Source organism: Epinephelus fuscoguttatus, linkage group LG23, assembly GCF_011397635.1.
Source record: "Epinephelus fuscoguttatus linkage group LG23, E.fuscoguttatus.final_Chr_v1".
NCBI lineage: Eukaryota > Metazoa > Chordata > Actinopteri > Perciformes > Serranidae > Epinephelus > Epinephelus fuscoguttatus.
In genome coordinates this window covers 19,189,123-19,205,750 of record NC_064774.1, presented here as the reverse complement: position 1 = coordinate 19,205,750, position 16,628 = coordinate 19,189,123, and the positions used below count along the sequence as shown (strand labels likewise).

Below are 16,628 nucleotides of genomic sequence, written 5' to 3'. Positions count from 1 at the left end.
ACTGGAATCATAGCCACAAATCTGAGCGTGAGTCAGTAAATGTATGAATCACCATCAGGTTCCTTTTGGACGATATTAAAGTTATATCTTATCTCACACACTCACACACACTTGCTGTCGCTATTCATTTATAGCCCTTTTCATGAGAAGCCATGACGTTCTTCTGGTTATAACTTTTGATTGACAGCAGCATACAATAAATTCAACCACAGCTTAACTGAAAATCATCTCTACGTCAGAATCTGTCATTTTTTTCCCGTGTATATTGTGGTTGAAATGGGTGTTTGCTGCTGAACTTGATGTATAGATAAAGCCACTCACAGACTGTCAAAGCCTCATGGGACTTTAACATCTTCATTACAAACAATAATGCTAGCAAAATTAATGCATATATTTTTCTTATTGTCAATAAATCCCATAAAAAGACCAAAACCAAAACTGAATGTATCCGACTGACAAGTATTTTTTGATATATCATCTTCCTCTAACGTGCCACAGAGCTCCATTATTGAGCAAACACTAACATCACATCAATGAGCCACGCTGTTGCACTGGGCAACATGTGCCAGAGGATGATTTGCAATCCGAGAGTGTGGTGCTCTGAATAACAGAGCAGAACAGTACTCCAGCAGTGCTCCTAATAAACTGTCTCTGGCTGAAAATTCTGAAATGATGGCAGACAGCCACAAATAAATGAATAAAAGAATCACTACTACCAGTATCTCTCAACATGCATGTTGACATTTGAGCGTTGTATCAAGACAGACTCCATACGAACCTATCCTTGTAAGTGTGAGGGTAGATGAGCACACAGTGCTACGCTTGCAACTTTGCATATGGACTTACCCTCATAATTGGCTTGTTTGTATTTCACAGAGTGAAGAGGAGCCAGACACTCATGTAGCTCTGCTCTCTGTGGTCACTGTCAGTGCTACTGGTGTGGTCCACTTCAGCCCTGAGATAATTCTGCTGCATCAAGATGTTGTGAGATAAAACTGTTGAGAGTGACTCGTGGTTGACTGATGCCTTTGCACTGTTGTTTGGCTGACTCACTGAAGTGCATTAAAACCAGGGGTGTCAAGTCATTTTAGTTTGTTCAAAGAAGTACATTTTAAAAACGCTTAACCATTTACAAAACAGATGACAAACAGCCTTCGTTGTCTCCAGAAGGCTAATTGCAATTTTAACAATATCTCTCAGTTTTCCACAGACTACTACTCACTGGCATTTCATGTGCTTTTTTCTGTACATTTACACTCCTGTGTTGTAATCCTGACACCACCACACCAAACTACAGTGAAAGAAAAGAACTCCATTATGGTCAGGGTGAAAAGGCTCTGAAGCAGCATGTTACATAAAGAAAGCTAGTCAGTGTTTAACTTGTTCCTGAAACCTGGCACCTTTAAGCCTTCACAAGTGTGTCAGTATTAGTTGTGGAAGGTCATTCAGTGGACTGGATTGGACCCTTTGGCAGATAGGTTCTGTCCCCCGGCCGTATGTTTGACACCCCAGATTTGGACTGTCCAAAAAAGTCTCATTCACCTTTGCTCAGACAATACTGAGGTGTGTTAATGACAACAAAACAATGAAACCATGGCCACTCAGTGTGAAAAAAAGACTTGTTGAAGGAGTGAATGAAAGTGTTTTTATATACCAGTCCATACCCATTGGTAGCTTCGTCACCTTCTACCTATGCCAATACTCAATGCCTATGTGCAGTTTCACATAGATTGACCACGTCAGTGAGTAGAAAAATGTGGGACAGACAGAATGACTGACTGACAGAATGACACACTGACAGTTTCCATGATTATGTACAGCATACCATACCATGACTTAGTCATACCAAAAATTAGAAAAAACAAACATTGGGCCACAGGGGGAGCCATAGCGATCAGTCGCATTTTTCTGTGCAAGCATTTTTCTGTTGTTATAGCGCCACCCAGTGGCCAATTAGAGTTAAATTTCTCCAGTCACCTTGAGGCGTCCTGTTCTACATATCTACCAAGTTTAGTAAAAATCGATATGGCGGTTAGGCCTAGATAAGAAATGAGCTCTCTAGCGCCCCCATTTTGTTTGATGGGGTCAATAATGGAGGGGTCCCCTCAGATTATGTGTGGTCATATGCTTACAAAGTTGCGTGGTGGTCGGTGAAACCCTTGAGATGTTATTCACCTTTATGTGATGAGCCACGCCCTCCACAATATTCATTGCCTTATAGAAGCTCAGTTTTAGTAAGTTTTCCAACTTTTGCCAAGAGGGAACTTTAGATATTGATCCCTAGATTATGTTGACCGAGTTTCATGCAGATCGGTCAAACTTCTAGGAAGAGATCGATTTTAAGTGTTTTTCAAAAAATTCAAAATGGTGGAAATCTATATAACCGGAAGTTATGGATTCTTTAGGCAAATTTGTTCCTCATGAGGAGAGGCATCTCTGTGCAAAGTTTCATGTCTCTACGACATACGGGGCATGAGATATGCCCATTCAAAGTTTGAATTTTCAATCGGTTGCTATAGCGCCCCCTTTTGGCCAATCGATGTAATATTGCTTCATTCGCATCCTCCCATGACCCTCTACCACTGTGCCAAATTTCACATGGATTGACCAAGTCAGTGAGGAGAAAAACATGGAACAAAGACACAGACAGAGTTTTCATCATTATATAGTACGATATTATTTAATTGTCTCATCATGCCCAAAAATTTACAGTGTTTGTAGATCTGGTTTTAAACAACTATGTTTTTATTATTTAATTAATTAGATAAAAAACAAACTGGAACTGTAACAATGGAGCTGTATTCAGATTTTCAATGAATTATTACTTCAATGGGACGTCTTGTAAATTCTAAGTTGATTAATGGTAATTCTGTTGAGTGGCTTTCCATCACTGTTTGAGTTTTGCACAATTTAATCTTGTGAGTAGATTGCCCCGTGGCTTTTTGTTGCGAACAACTTAATTTATTGAGTTATGGATTAATCGGTGAGATGTAATTTTAATAAATACAATTCTAACAATTGAATTTAGTGTTCATAAATTTAATTTTTATATAAATATTATATTGAAGTTAGTAAAAAATAATATATAATATTTGAATTAAGTAAACTGAAGATTTTTTTAAGTTAATAAACTCAGTTAATATTACATCAGTTATGTCAAACACTTTGAGTACTGTGAACTTATTCCAGTTTGCAGTGTAAGTTTAGAAAGACAGGGTGGAAGTTTACCCAGAAAACAGTTTGAAATTAATCACAACTTACGGAAATATCGGAGAAAAACTTTCCCATCAGGCAACTATTCACTTAATGCAATATGGGAGATCCAAACAGCATTAATATATTAAATGTCAACATAATCTATTTAACTTCTGCTATTGCAGCTCAATATGAAACCCAAATTTATAATTAAAAAAAAATGTACAATCTGGGTCCTACCTTAGCAAGACTGACTTTCATTTTGGCACAGTGTATTTAAGTCTCTTTCTACGCCTCCATCACTGCGTTGTGGTAAAAAATACAACTGAACAGTACATGTCTTTCGTGTGTATTTCACTATCTAAGTCAGCAGGAAACTCGAGACGGACTGCAGGTGACACCGGAGAACAGGAGGTGGTGGGATCTGATCCTAAACCAGCACAGACAGGTGTGAAAAACTGATATGGTCACACCCTTGTGTTTCTTCAACCTGTCATCCTCGAAATCTTCATTTCAGTTCAGCTCTGCCCACTTTATGCCTTCAGCTTTATCTCTCCTCTGTCCCTCTCATCACATGTGGTGTTCATTATCGAGCAAAGCATCCAAGATATTAGGCAATATCCTCACCAGCAGTACCAGCACAAGAAATCATTGCACACATATTTCTCCCCCCTCACACACACACTGCTGATTTCTCAACCTACTTCTCTAAGTACAAGCAAAGTACAAGCTGTTCATGCATGTACATTTTGGCAATTATGTCATAAAACAGACAGTAAGTCAGATGGAAGCAGATTAAATCAGTCAGAAAGGAGTGTACCAATACAACTCACTGATGCATTTGCACTTCACAATACTCCTTCCTGCTGTAGTTACACTCTAAAGAAAGTTTTATGGGGTTAGTGGATAATGCTTAATATACAGAAGCTATTTTGGCATAAAAAAATTGTTTCATTAAAGTGTTTTAGTCAGTTGATAACTTATTTTAGGAAGTTGGTTAAAAGCAAAAGCATTTTTGAATAGGATGGAATTAAAATAAACAAGTTGGAATATCTTAAATAGAATAATTTGACCACTAAATATCAACACAAGTTTTGGATAAATATTAAGTTGGTTCAACTTAATTATTTTGAAGTTAAAGCAAATTATGTTGGTTGTACTTAACTAATTAAGTTTGTCAGATTATCAAAGACTTTACATACATTTAATGATGCACTATCACAAGACTTAGTGACTATTTTAAAAGCCTTTTTTATACATTTCAATATATAAAGTTTGGAACTTTTTTTGGTTTTAATTGTTTGCATTGCCTTCATTGTTTCACTGCTTCTTTTATTCTGTGTTTAGTATTTCCTAGTAGTCCAATTTATTTTAGCTGTTTTATCGTTTACATTTACATTTGTTTTTATTTTGTTTAGATCACTGTAACTTTGTGCAATACAAATATAACTAGAAAAGCACTCAGAGAGTGCAGACCTCCGCCAAGTAGGTGATATTCCCTCCCGCTCTGCATCAGATTTTGCAGCCTGCATCACAATTAGGTTATTTGCATCACTATCATTATTAGGTTATATATGCCTTCACCATGGAGACACTGTGGTGTATTTATTTCGTTTTTAGTTTGTACCAACACAGAATGTAATGTTTTTTTGTATTGTTCACTTTCTTTTTTCCAACACAGAACATTAATTTCAACTTTAGAATTACAACAATATTTAGCGAGTAGAACAAGACGTGCTTTCTGGCCACCAGATGGCGCTATTTTCACTGTCTTTAGAATTTGGAATTGCTGCTAAGGCTGTCAGACGATAGACTTTTTTATTATTTTATCCACTTTGCTTCAACCGATCACCAAAATTGTATCATATGTCCCTTGTCCCATTAAACACATTTCCTGAAAATTTCATCAAAATCTGTTCATAACTTTTTGAGTTATTTTGCAGACAGACAGACAAACAGACCAACGCCAGCAAAAACATAACCTCCTTGGCGGAGGTAATTATCAGTATTATTAAGAGAAGATAATTTTGTGTACAGGCTCTTAAAGTCATGCTAAATGTTGTAAGTATAAGCAACAAACTAAGTTATGTAACCACAGACTGGAGTTCAACTTCAAGCCTTAAACCTCAATGATCAGAGCCAATGAACTTGCTAACAGCAAAACATAAACCTCAACAGAGAAAGTCTGATTAAAGCACGTGTAAAACTCTTACCAAGGTAACTTTGCTGTCCAGGGCAGGCATCAAACGCCAAATATCAAACACAGGGCGCAATCATCTCAGTCTTTTGCATTTGCACTTCTTTATGGTAGACAGGCAGGAAACATGGTGAGATAGTTGTCACATTAGCTTCCTGTCTTCTTAGCTTGCTTTAATTCAGTCAGGAGAGACAGTTTAGTGATGTAAGAGCTTATGTTTGTGGCAGAGACAGAACATCTTGGAGAAATGAAATGTTTGTCTGCAGGTGCAGATCATTGTGGTAAGTATGATGGTGATTGGCTCAAGTGTGGGTAAGTGGCGGGAGCTGTAGTAGCTCATCTAATAAGAATCATTTAGTCATAAAGAGAGTTTTGTTTTTTGGTTTGGTTTGGGGAAGTGCAAAGGAACAGAAATAACAAGAATTTAAAGCAAATAAATAAATAACCACATCTTCACTGACACTGAACTCCTCACCATGGATGCAGAAATCCCTTAAAACCTGGACTAATCAAATCAAACTATCTGCACACTACTGATGGTAAATGGATGTCTCTTTATGTCTTTTTAAGTGGGTACACAGTAACCACAGCAAGAAAGAAAGCTAGAAAGCATCAAGAACACAAAGAGTTTACTTGACATTTGATCACCTTAAAAAACAACAACAGCATGAAAACCTACACCATCAACTGAACAAGCCACCACTTGTGGTGCAGGCGCAGAGGTCAAAGCTGCAGTGTCCAGCACATAAACACAACCAAGACTTACATACTCGGACATTTTAATGCGATTTGTCCACGTCATGGAGCCAAATAAAGTTCCAGACTCAAATCAACAAATCAAAAAGACAAGCAAGAAATATGATTGACCCATACAAGCTGCACGTAACCGTGACAGAGGCGAGGGGAGAGGGGGAGACAGATAGGGGTGACGGTAGAGGGAGAGAAGAAGAGACATGTTCTGCTGAGAGCGAGACGAGCTATGACAGATGGGCAGATGCAGAAATAATAGTTTGAGAGAAAAGCGATGCAGCTGTCTGGTAATGTCTGAGAGGAAGGAAAAATACAGAGAGAGCCATAACCGAGTGGTGCGCTGGAGCAGACCCCTTACAAAACACTACCATGGTTCTATGTTGATAATGGGTGGAATTTTCAGTTTTACCATGGTACTAGCAATGGTGCTGTCCATGGCACAAAAAGTGTGTTGCCATGGCATAATTCTACATGGCACAGTGATACATAGCACTTAACTGGAGTGCTGTGAGAATAGAAAGATGGTATAGACATCTGGTACAACACACAGCAACTTACATAAGCATGTATACAACAAAATACAGTATAATTTCAAATGAACATGATTTATGGCTGAGCAGAGGTACGTTTTTCTGCAAAAATGACAAACATTTCCTAGTTCCAGCTTCAGGCTGTGCAAGATTAAACTGCATATCTTTAGATTTGTTGCGGCTCAGATGACACAGGACATTTTAAGACGTCACCAAAAGGTCCAGGAAACTGTGTGGTAGGAATTTCTTGCTATTTTCAGATATGGTATAAATGAGATGATTAGTAAGGTGGTTAAGAAAATAACCATCAGATTGATTCATAGTAAAAACTAGAAAAGTGTACTCAGTAGAGTATAGTGCACTGTAGGGCTGCAACTAACCACTATTTTCATGGACGACTAATCTGTCGATTATTTCTTCGATTAGTCGGCTAATCATTTTATTGAAAAATGTGCTAAACTGTTGAAAAATGTCGGTCAGTCTCTTGCAAACCCCAAAATTATGTCATCTAATGTCTTGTTTCGTACTCACGCCAAAGGGTTTTAGTTCATCGTCATGGGAGAGTGTGTAAAGCTGCTGATATTTGAACATAAGAAGCTGCAGTAAGAGTATTTTGGGGTACTTTTACAGTACTTTGCTATGAAAAATGACTCAAACCGATTAGTCGACTACTAAAATAGTCACCGATTATTCTAATAGTCGATTAGTCATCGATAAGTCGACTAATCGTTGCAGCCCTAGTGCACTGCCAGGCCCTGCAACAACCAGCCTTCACGGCATCCTTCCAGTGAAGATGGCAGTAAGGATAACAAAAAATGGGGATTTATTCATCTCACATCATGCCTAATTTTAGTGGATATTTATATATCGAGTATGGAATTAAACTGCAGATCAAAATGAGACCAAATTGTTCAATAGATGTCAACTTTTCAGCCAAACCACCATCCCCTGGAAAATGTTATTATTAAGTTTCTATGCTTCATTGTTAAGCAGCTGCACAAAAGACTTAGCATTGAGAGGTTCTCACTTCCATCCTGCCCACTCTGGTGTAACATCATTCTTTCAACCAAAGGAAACACTTTAAGTGATAAATCATGGCAGAGACTTGGCATCACTATAGCTGGACATATATTTAGTGAAAAAATGTCCCATTTCAACAACTTAAAAATCAGTCTGGCCTCTTGGACTCTGACTTCTTCACATATGCTCAATTGGCTTCTATTTTGAATAAGAAATGTGAAGAGGAAGCAGTTCCTGCCTCATGTCCAGAGTGGGATCAGCTTCTAAAGAAGGCAACCCTGGAAGAGGTGTGGTCTCAGATATCTATAAATTAATATCTATGCCTGCCCTTATGCATAGAAAGACCTTGGGATGCTGTCTGTACACTTTTAAAACAGGAGCCTCTAGTTTAAAAGGCTAGTATAAAATGTATGTATGAGATCCAGTGTATGTTTCTAACTCTAACCCACAAACATATTTTGTTTTTGATTACTGTTTGCTTTGTACTGTTTTGTTCTGTCTTGTTTATTTTCTATTCTTGTGTTAAATATGTAAACTATGTGTTAAATCTAAAACTCCTAATGACAGAAAAAACTTTTGAGCCACGACGAAGGTCAAAATGTGTCCTCAAACCGACAATGGCTTGCTGTTTTTAGTCAAGCTGATTCTGGAAAACTTGCGGCCCCTGCCAGTTGATTATGAGGAGTGAGGAGTCAGCAGACAATCACGGAATAAAACAGTCAATAAAATATGTTTCTCAACAACTGTGAATCACTGCTACCATGAGGGATCCTTCAGGATACAGTCATAAATGTGTATTCAAAATATTAGGCTGATTGGTCCAGTAGTATGTGAGATTAGCCGCAGACAGACAGATTACGCTTACGCCTGTGGGGCATAATAATCAGTTATTTTGCTGGCTTCAATGCACATAATAGAATTATGTGTACTCAAACCCTTGAGGTCAAGTCCATGTCAACTAACAAGTCTTCTTAATAAATTGTAAGTCAGTCGCAAGTCTTTCACGTCCATGAATACTGACCAATAAAATGACATGACAGCTTAACAGCAGAAGTCTCAACACGAGTTAATTCTTCAGAGAGTCAAGTCTGAAATAAGTCAAATTGCACAGCAGTCCAAGTCCAAGTCAAGTCAGGTATTAAGTCTTGTAAAAGCCAGTCCAATTAAGTGGAGTCACGAGTACTGATAAGCAAATTTTAAGCTCAGTGCCCAATAGTTAGATATACAAGGCCTGGTTTGCAATGTGGTCTTTATCTTTAATCTTTTGTGGTTCTTAATAGGTCAAAACTCAAAATTAATTTTGGTTTCAGTAAGTCAAGTTGCAGCAGCTAAAGATAAAACAGGTTTCATGTCCTCATTCCTGTGACTTAGGTTTGACTCAAGTGCAAGTGTTCTTCTTCGTCTCGAATTGAAAACCAAGGGCCTCTCTTCCACAGTCACACAAATTAAATGCAGAAGAAGCAGAGTCACAAAGTCTGCAGCAACAATAGCAAAAACTAAACTGCACTGCACGCAAAGTTTATGTCTTCTATTGAGGAGAGGGCACTAGTAGATTTGTGAAATGAAGAACTGAAACAAACACTGCCTAGACAGGTTGAAGAAATTCATAACTAACCATTCAAGCAAAAACAAAACTCTTCCAAACAGCCGCAATGAGGGAATACAGCAGTGCAGCCAAGCTTCATTAAAATGGGGATCTTCTGAATCTACACACTGACTCACTATTTTCATTTATGACGAAAATCATTTTGGCAACCCTCAGTGTTATGGTTCTGGTCCACATTCAGTATGAAAGAAAACACATCCCAATGTATCATGACACCCCTATCATACAACACTTAAACTCAGAGCTCAGGTCTCAGCCTGCTGGACAGAATGTAACTGAACTCAGGTCATTTAGTGTGGTGTGTGTGTCTGTGATGTTTTACTTTCTCTGCAAAGCTCAGATAGTTCACACATTTCTGTCAGCACAACACTGACAAAATATTACCTCATAAAGTTGATACGGCAAACATCGTAGCAATTAGCTGCTTATTTACACATCCAGCAAGAAGTTGTGTTTCTGGCTACCTGATAATTGTATGTGTATTTTTAGCTCTGCTTTTGGTCTCCACCAACCCCTGAAAGAAAAATCTGCCTCTATAGCTGCTAAATGCTCCACTTTGTTCAACAGTTGGTCACTAACCGTGTCCGCTTTTTAGCTAAAAATATTTGCCCACTACTATGAGGCAAATGAGAGCAGTGAGAGTCAACTATAAGAGTAAAGCTACATGGTTTTAAAACCAAAACAATGAGCTGAAAGACACAAAAATGATTCGTAAAGCTGAAACAGAATCTGATGATTTTTCTGAGTGGGTTCATCATATGAGTGGCATTTTTTTGTTACACATACTCATTTGATCCATTGTTAATCTAAAGAAATAGGTAGTTTAACTTTGGCATCACTAGGAATAGATTTTAAGCATATTTATTCAAGTGAACAGTGAGAAAGCCAGACTTCTGCACATCCTTTTATCTCTGTTTTCAGGCTGTAGAAATCTAGCCTTTGAGGGGACACTATGGTCAATCAGAGGTCATTGCAGATAGAGAGCATTGCCATTGGCTGTTCTACAAATGTAGATGTGTGTGCACATCCCTTTGGTGAAAGTCTGATTGAATGTCAGAGAGACTTGCAGAGAAAGCTGCTATTCCAGCATTGGCAGCAACTGCCTAAACTGCAAAGAAACCCCAAAAAGAAAGGCCAATCCTGTCTCACTCCTAAGTCTGTGAAATCTGATGCGAGAGAGTCTAAAAGAGAGTCTGACAAGCGAAACAAAGCATGTATCAATATCGGTGACATGTTTCAGACATAGAGAGAAAATGTTGGTAATAGTTTGGCCATCTGCTAACTGGAGCCAAAGACTCACAGCTGTGACTTAATGTTCACGTTTCTGTACATGAACGTTAGCCAGAGCCTCAATCAGTGTGTCCTCCGCTTCAGTCCCCGCTACAGACAACCTCACTGGATGCAGCAGTTTCAGAATCAGACCCCTAGTCAGCAGCTGCAGCAACCTGAATCCATGCAGCTCAAGCCCCAGCTTTGGGGTATCGGACAGCCCTGACTTCGAATGAGCAAACTTTCTGTTGCTGCTGTTACACAGGTTAAACCCGGTGCTGCTGCTGGCCACCAGCCCACTGTGATTCGAGCCACTACAGCTGCTGACTGAAGATTTGCTCCTGAGCTGCTGCCTGCTCTCCTCCCAGGGAAGCAGGAGTGAGAAGAGACTGTGAGGTGGTGAATAAGACAAGGTGCAACTGTACACTGAAACAGAATTAAATAAATCAATGTATGGGAAACAAGGGTTTACTATATGAAGTGTGTGCATATGTCTGTGGTCATCTGATGGGAGGGGCTTTATCTAGGCCTACTCCAGCTTTTATGCATCTTCAGAGTGATTTTGAATCTCATTCTGCGTTGCTATATTAAGTTTCCCTTAGAAAAAACAACATACTGCAGTGCCATTAATAATGTTATTCTTCACTCAGTCAGCGCACATTACAGTGAGGTCTAACAGGCTACAGGATAAATGCAATGTTGATTATCAGCAATAATTTATCTTACTTAAGAACTACACAGAGGAAAGGCTCATAGGAAGCAGCATAAAAACATCACGCAGCACTTCAGTTGTAATTAGTACAGATTTAGACCATTAGTTTGGAATACCTGGAAAGAAATAATCAAGATAAATCATCTGCACAAGTGGAGAGATTTATCATCTAACATAGGCGTCTACAGCAGGTCAAACACCACACATAGTTTAACATAAAGATGTTTCCCATTAAACAACATCATCAAATTGCCCAGTGATAATTACATATGCAGATGATGCTCCCTCACTGCAGCTTCAGATTACCTTTCCATACTGGAGGCATAAAGATACTGACGAGGGAAAGGGGAAGAATTATAAGCTTCAGGAAATTTACTCCAGGTTTCCATGCAACCACAAAACACTCGGCACTTCCTTCTTTCTTTGTATTTGTGAGCGAGGTAATCCTGATATTTTCCTCTCGCGTGCAATCACCATTTATTACTGTTATAGCGAACCAAAAGGAACACAGCTGCCTTGTTTCTTTTCTGTCTCATGTATCAGAATCTAAAAACATATTTCCACGAGTTTGGTGGACAGATAGGCGGCGAGCCAAGGAACAACTCATTGGATTTCTGGAAGTTTTTACCCACAACTATGAAACTAACAGAGGTGGAGCCTTGATTTCCAATCCAAAAGGAGAGGGGGGGGGAGGGGGGGGGTTACAATATTTGCACGCCATGGAAGAAGTGATTTGACTTTTTTAATTTCACAGGAATTATGTGTTTGGGTGGAACGGCAAAGCTGGAGAATGGTTCATAGGAATGATTCAGGATTACAGCTGAGTTTAATGGCAGTGCAATAAAAGGACGGATGATAAAAGGAGTACAGGCCACGTGGGACTGATAAACAGACCATTAAATCACAAGGATCACACTGGCGTATAATCTTTGACATTAAGTAATCTTAAATTTACACTTTCTAGAAGACAGATGGATTTTAAAAAGTTTCCACTTTACTTTGACAAAAAACAGGTACCTGCTCTCACCACAAAAACCCATTTGGTTTACAAAAATCAACCAATTTCAGCAGGAACAGCCTTAATCTTTTTCATTACACAGCATTATTTCAAAGCCTGTCAGCAAATTCCACATAAAATAGGAGAAATGGAGATGGTGGCTTTGCACGGCAACCAAAAACACCAGGCAAACACACATGCACGTACATGCAGAGCTGTAAACACACACACACACACACACACACACACACACACACACACAAACACACACACACAAGCAGACACAATTGTTACCCACCACATAGCAGAAATGCATGTCTGGTCGCAGAGGTCGGTCTTCTATGTGCACAGCTGGAGGTGGAGGAGGAGATGGTGTTGGTCCATCCAGCAGGAGCATCAGTCAGGAATGTGTGTGTGTGTGTGTGTGTGTGTGTGTGTGTGTGTGTGTGTGTGTGTGTGTGTCTCTCAAAGGTACTCCAAATAATCAGGATGTTTAAAAAAGCCTTCTCCTTCTCTGACTTTTTCTCCTCCTTCTGCTGCCTTTTTTCTTTTCTATATTGCTACTGTCTCTTTACTCCTTCTTCTTCTCCCCTGCACTTGCTGTTACTCCTCCCCTCTTCCTCCTCCCCACATGACTTCAGCCCCTCATCCCTCCCTTTTTCTGTTATGGTTCCACTTCCTCTCTTTTTTCCCCTTCCAGTTGCAATTTCATCTCCCAGTTCCCCCCCACCCCTCCCTTAACCCCTCCTTGGCTTTGTAAAAAAAACCCTTTTCTTTCCCCTTCTTCTTCTTTGGTGTCTATTTTTTTCTTCTCTTTGTCTTTTAAAATTTGAGAAACATCTTTTAATTAGAGACACAGCATGAGGAGTTAATTTCCCCTCTCACTTTTTCTGTCTCTTTTGTCTCACTGTGTTGATTGCAGATTGCTGTCAGTACTTCCTGTGCAAGCCGCGGCGACCACTGTGTGTGTGTGTGTGTGTCTCTGTGTGTGTGCCTGTATGTGTGTGTGTGTGTGTGTGTGTGTGTGTGTGTGTGTGTGTGTGTGAGTCATAGATAACATGGCATGCTCTCCACTGTCAGAAACAGGAAGAGTGGAGCTTGGTAGTTTGGCCCTGATGAGTGGACCTTCCCCCCCGTGTGTGTGTGTAAGCTGGTTCAGCAGAGTAATTACTGTAACAGCTTCAAAATAAAATGCCTGAGTTTAATAACATGTCCTCCCTGCACTGCGCTCATGTGTACGGACACTCTTTCACACACACACACACACACACACACACACACACACACACACACACACTGACCACCTTTAAAGTGCTCACAGTTCATGACCCTGACTAATATCTATATGTAGACAGATTTAAAGCTGTTTGTGCCACATTATCTGTATTGGATACCCATTAAATACATCAGTGTTATGGGTCAGCTTATATTTCCATTTAATTTTGACAATATATTTGATGCTTTATGTTCAAAACGCATCTAGAAAATTGTTTCTTGTTCAAAGGAAAACTACAAAATCTAGTTTATTAACATTTTTCTTAATTAACATTTCTACTACTGTTTTTTTCTAAGACTTCAACACACCTCAGCTTCAACACCACATCAACATATGACTTTCTGGTCGACAAAAACTCTTAAAATCTTAAAAGAGCAACTTAAACAGCAGCTGAAAATCTTGTTTCTGCTGACCTCCAGTGGTTTACCTTCTCACAGTGTACCCAATTTGAAATATTTTTCAGCCAAGTACCCCTGGACCATTGCAAAACATTTTTGGTAAAAAAAAAAATAAATAAAAAAAAAAATAAATAAATAAAATGCCTATACATAGATGACAATAAAATGAGGTAAATCCCTATAAAACGCATTCCTCCTCATACTGAGGGTATTTTCTTAGCCCTGTTTTCGCTTTCTTTTTTCACTTCTGTCTCCATGTTTCTCCATCTTCGTCTGTCATTCAGTTTTGAAGTTAGCCTCGATGTCACGGTGAACAAACGTAAACGTTTGCATGATTGCATTTGTTGCAGTAGTTGACAGTTTACAATGTCAGTGAAAATAGTAATATTTGAGTAATGTGGTTCATCAAACTTATATGTACATTCTTTACTGCAATAATACTGTAGTATAGTTGTTGTAGAAATTGGGCATGACTGATGTTTTTTAAAATAGAATTAAAAAAAAAAATCTCAAAAGCCGCCTGCAGTACTCCAACGTACCTCTAGGTATACCCCATTTGAGAAACACTGTTCTAACAGAGTGGACACTTTCAACCCATGTGAGTGGTAATACTCTGCTTTTCAGCCTTAAGTTACTCTTTATATATATCGTATATTATGATATACACTCACCGGCCACTTTTTTAGGTACACCTGTTCAACTGTTCGTTAAGGCAAATTGTTAATCAGCCAATCACATTACAGCAACTCAGTGCATTTAGGCATGTAGACATGGTCAAGACTACCTGCTGAAGTTCAAACTGAGCATCAGAATGGGGAAGAAAGGTGATTTAAGTGACTTTGAATGTGGCATGGTTGTTGGTGGAGTATTTCAGAAACTGCTGATCTACTGGGATTTACACACACAACCATCTCTAGGGTTTACAGAGGATGGTCCGAAGAAGAGACGATATCCAGTGAGCAGCAGTTCTCTGGGTGAAAATGCCTTGTTGATGCCAGAGGTCAGAGGAGAATGGCCAGACTGGTTCAAGATGATAGAAAGGCAACAGGAAGTCAAATAAGCACTGGTTCCAACCAGGGTCTGCAGAAGACCATCTCTGAAGCAACAACACATCCAACCTTGAAGCAGATGGGCTACAGCAGCAGAAGACCACACCAGGTGCCACTCCTGTCAGCTAACAACAGGAAACTGAGGCTACAGTTCACACAGGCTCACCAAAACTGGACAATAGAAGATTGGAAAAACGTTGCCTGGTCTGATGAGTCTGGATTTCTGCTGCCACATTCAGATGGTAGGGTCAGAATTTGGTGTAAACAACATGAAAGCATGGATCCATCCTGCCTTGTATCAACGGTTCAGGCTGGTGGTGGTGGTGTAATGGTGTGGGGGAGATTTTCTTGGCACACTTTGGGCCCCTTAGTACCAACTGAGCATGGTTTAAACACCACAGCCTACCTGAGTATTGTTGCTGACCGTGTCCATCCCTTTATGACCACAGTGTACCCATCTTCTGATGGCTACTTCCAGCAGGATAACGCACCATGTCACAAAGCTCAAATCATCTCAAATTCGTTTATTGAACATGACAATGAGTTCACTGTACTCCAATGGCCTCCACAGTCACCAGATCTCAGTCCAATAGAGCACCTTTGGGAAACCTTCAAGAGTTTTACCAAGAAATTTCAGTAATGGAACATCTTAAATACTGACAAAGAAATTCAGCTATACTCCATGTCTTGTGCTCCTTTATGACTATTCTCTATCTTCTTCACCACCTTTTCATTACTTCAAGTATATTAATATATATAATCAGCTAGATGAGCGCTAGTTTCACCTGATCAGTTTGTTATATTTATGCGTTCTATAATTTAATGTGTAATTTGTTTAACTTTCATTGGGCCACAAAAGGTTGCACTGACAATAAATAGGCACTAGGTGGCTCCAGAGCCCAGTAAGAAAATAGCAATGCAACTCTGTGTGTGTGTGTGTGTGTGTAGGAAGGATGCAATTTACTGAGCGGATGTCATTACAGAGCTGGAATATGAAACACCAACACACACGCACACACACACATACACAGACTCAAGACACATCACTATACTTGTAAGGACCCTACCCCTAACCATAACCTAAATATAATTCTTACTTTATCCCTAAAACCAGGTCCTACCGCCCTTTGAAGTGAGAATCAGACAACATGTCCTCACAAAGCGTAGTACTCTAATTGGTCCACACAAAGATAGCAGTTCAAGCGCACACACACACATACACACAAAGTGAGACAGCCTTGAGAAGCCCGGGACAGGTAATTATGTGAGTTTGTTTCTGCAGTGAACGCTGACTCCGCTGCCTCTTGGAGGTGAGTGCAGCTAATTATGAAAACAACCGTCTTCCCCCGGAGCTCCGACAGCATTCACATTCTTAATGGAGACACGGATACAACTGAAGACTCTCCGCAGGCTGTGAACCTGCATGCAAACTGATGCTTCCCAAATAAAAAAAAAATAGAAAAGTAACAAGTGCAGCACTGATCTGTATTTAAAGGATATTTAAGGGAAGTTCCACCCACACAACCTCAAAACTGTTTATTATCAATCTTTGTTTTTCAGCATATTCAAGGAGTTATTTTGGGATGATAATGTGTTATTATTCACCTTTTGGGGCTTGGTTTTCAATTT

The 16,628-nt window shown here is 39.4% G+C and overlaps 2 protein-coding genes across 3 annotated transcripts in view; both read right to left on the bottom strand.

Annotated features, from left to right (window-relative positions):
* The window catches only part of arhgap36 (Rho GTPase activating protein 36), a 111,053-nt gene extending 98,194 nt beyond the window's left edge, over window positions 1-12,859 (bottom strand). The window contains exon 1 of one of the 2 annotated variants that reach the window (XM_049569299.1): window positions 12,575-12,859. In XM_049569299.1, coding sequence (XP_049425256.1) covers window positions 12,575-12,673 — 99 coding nt within the window. In that variant the 5' untranslated portion in view covers window positions 12,674-12,859. Of the gene's footprint in view, window positions 1-5,408; window positions 5,486-12,574 lie in introns of those variants that run through there. The other variant, XM_049569301.1, reaches the window with a different exon arrangement.
* nhsl2 (NHS-like 2) overlaps window positions 1-16,628 on the bottom strand; it is a 266,381-nt gene that overhangs the window by 19,373 nt on the left and 230,380 nt on the right. The window lies entirely within an intron of this gene.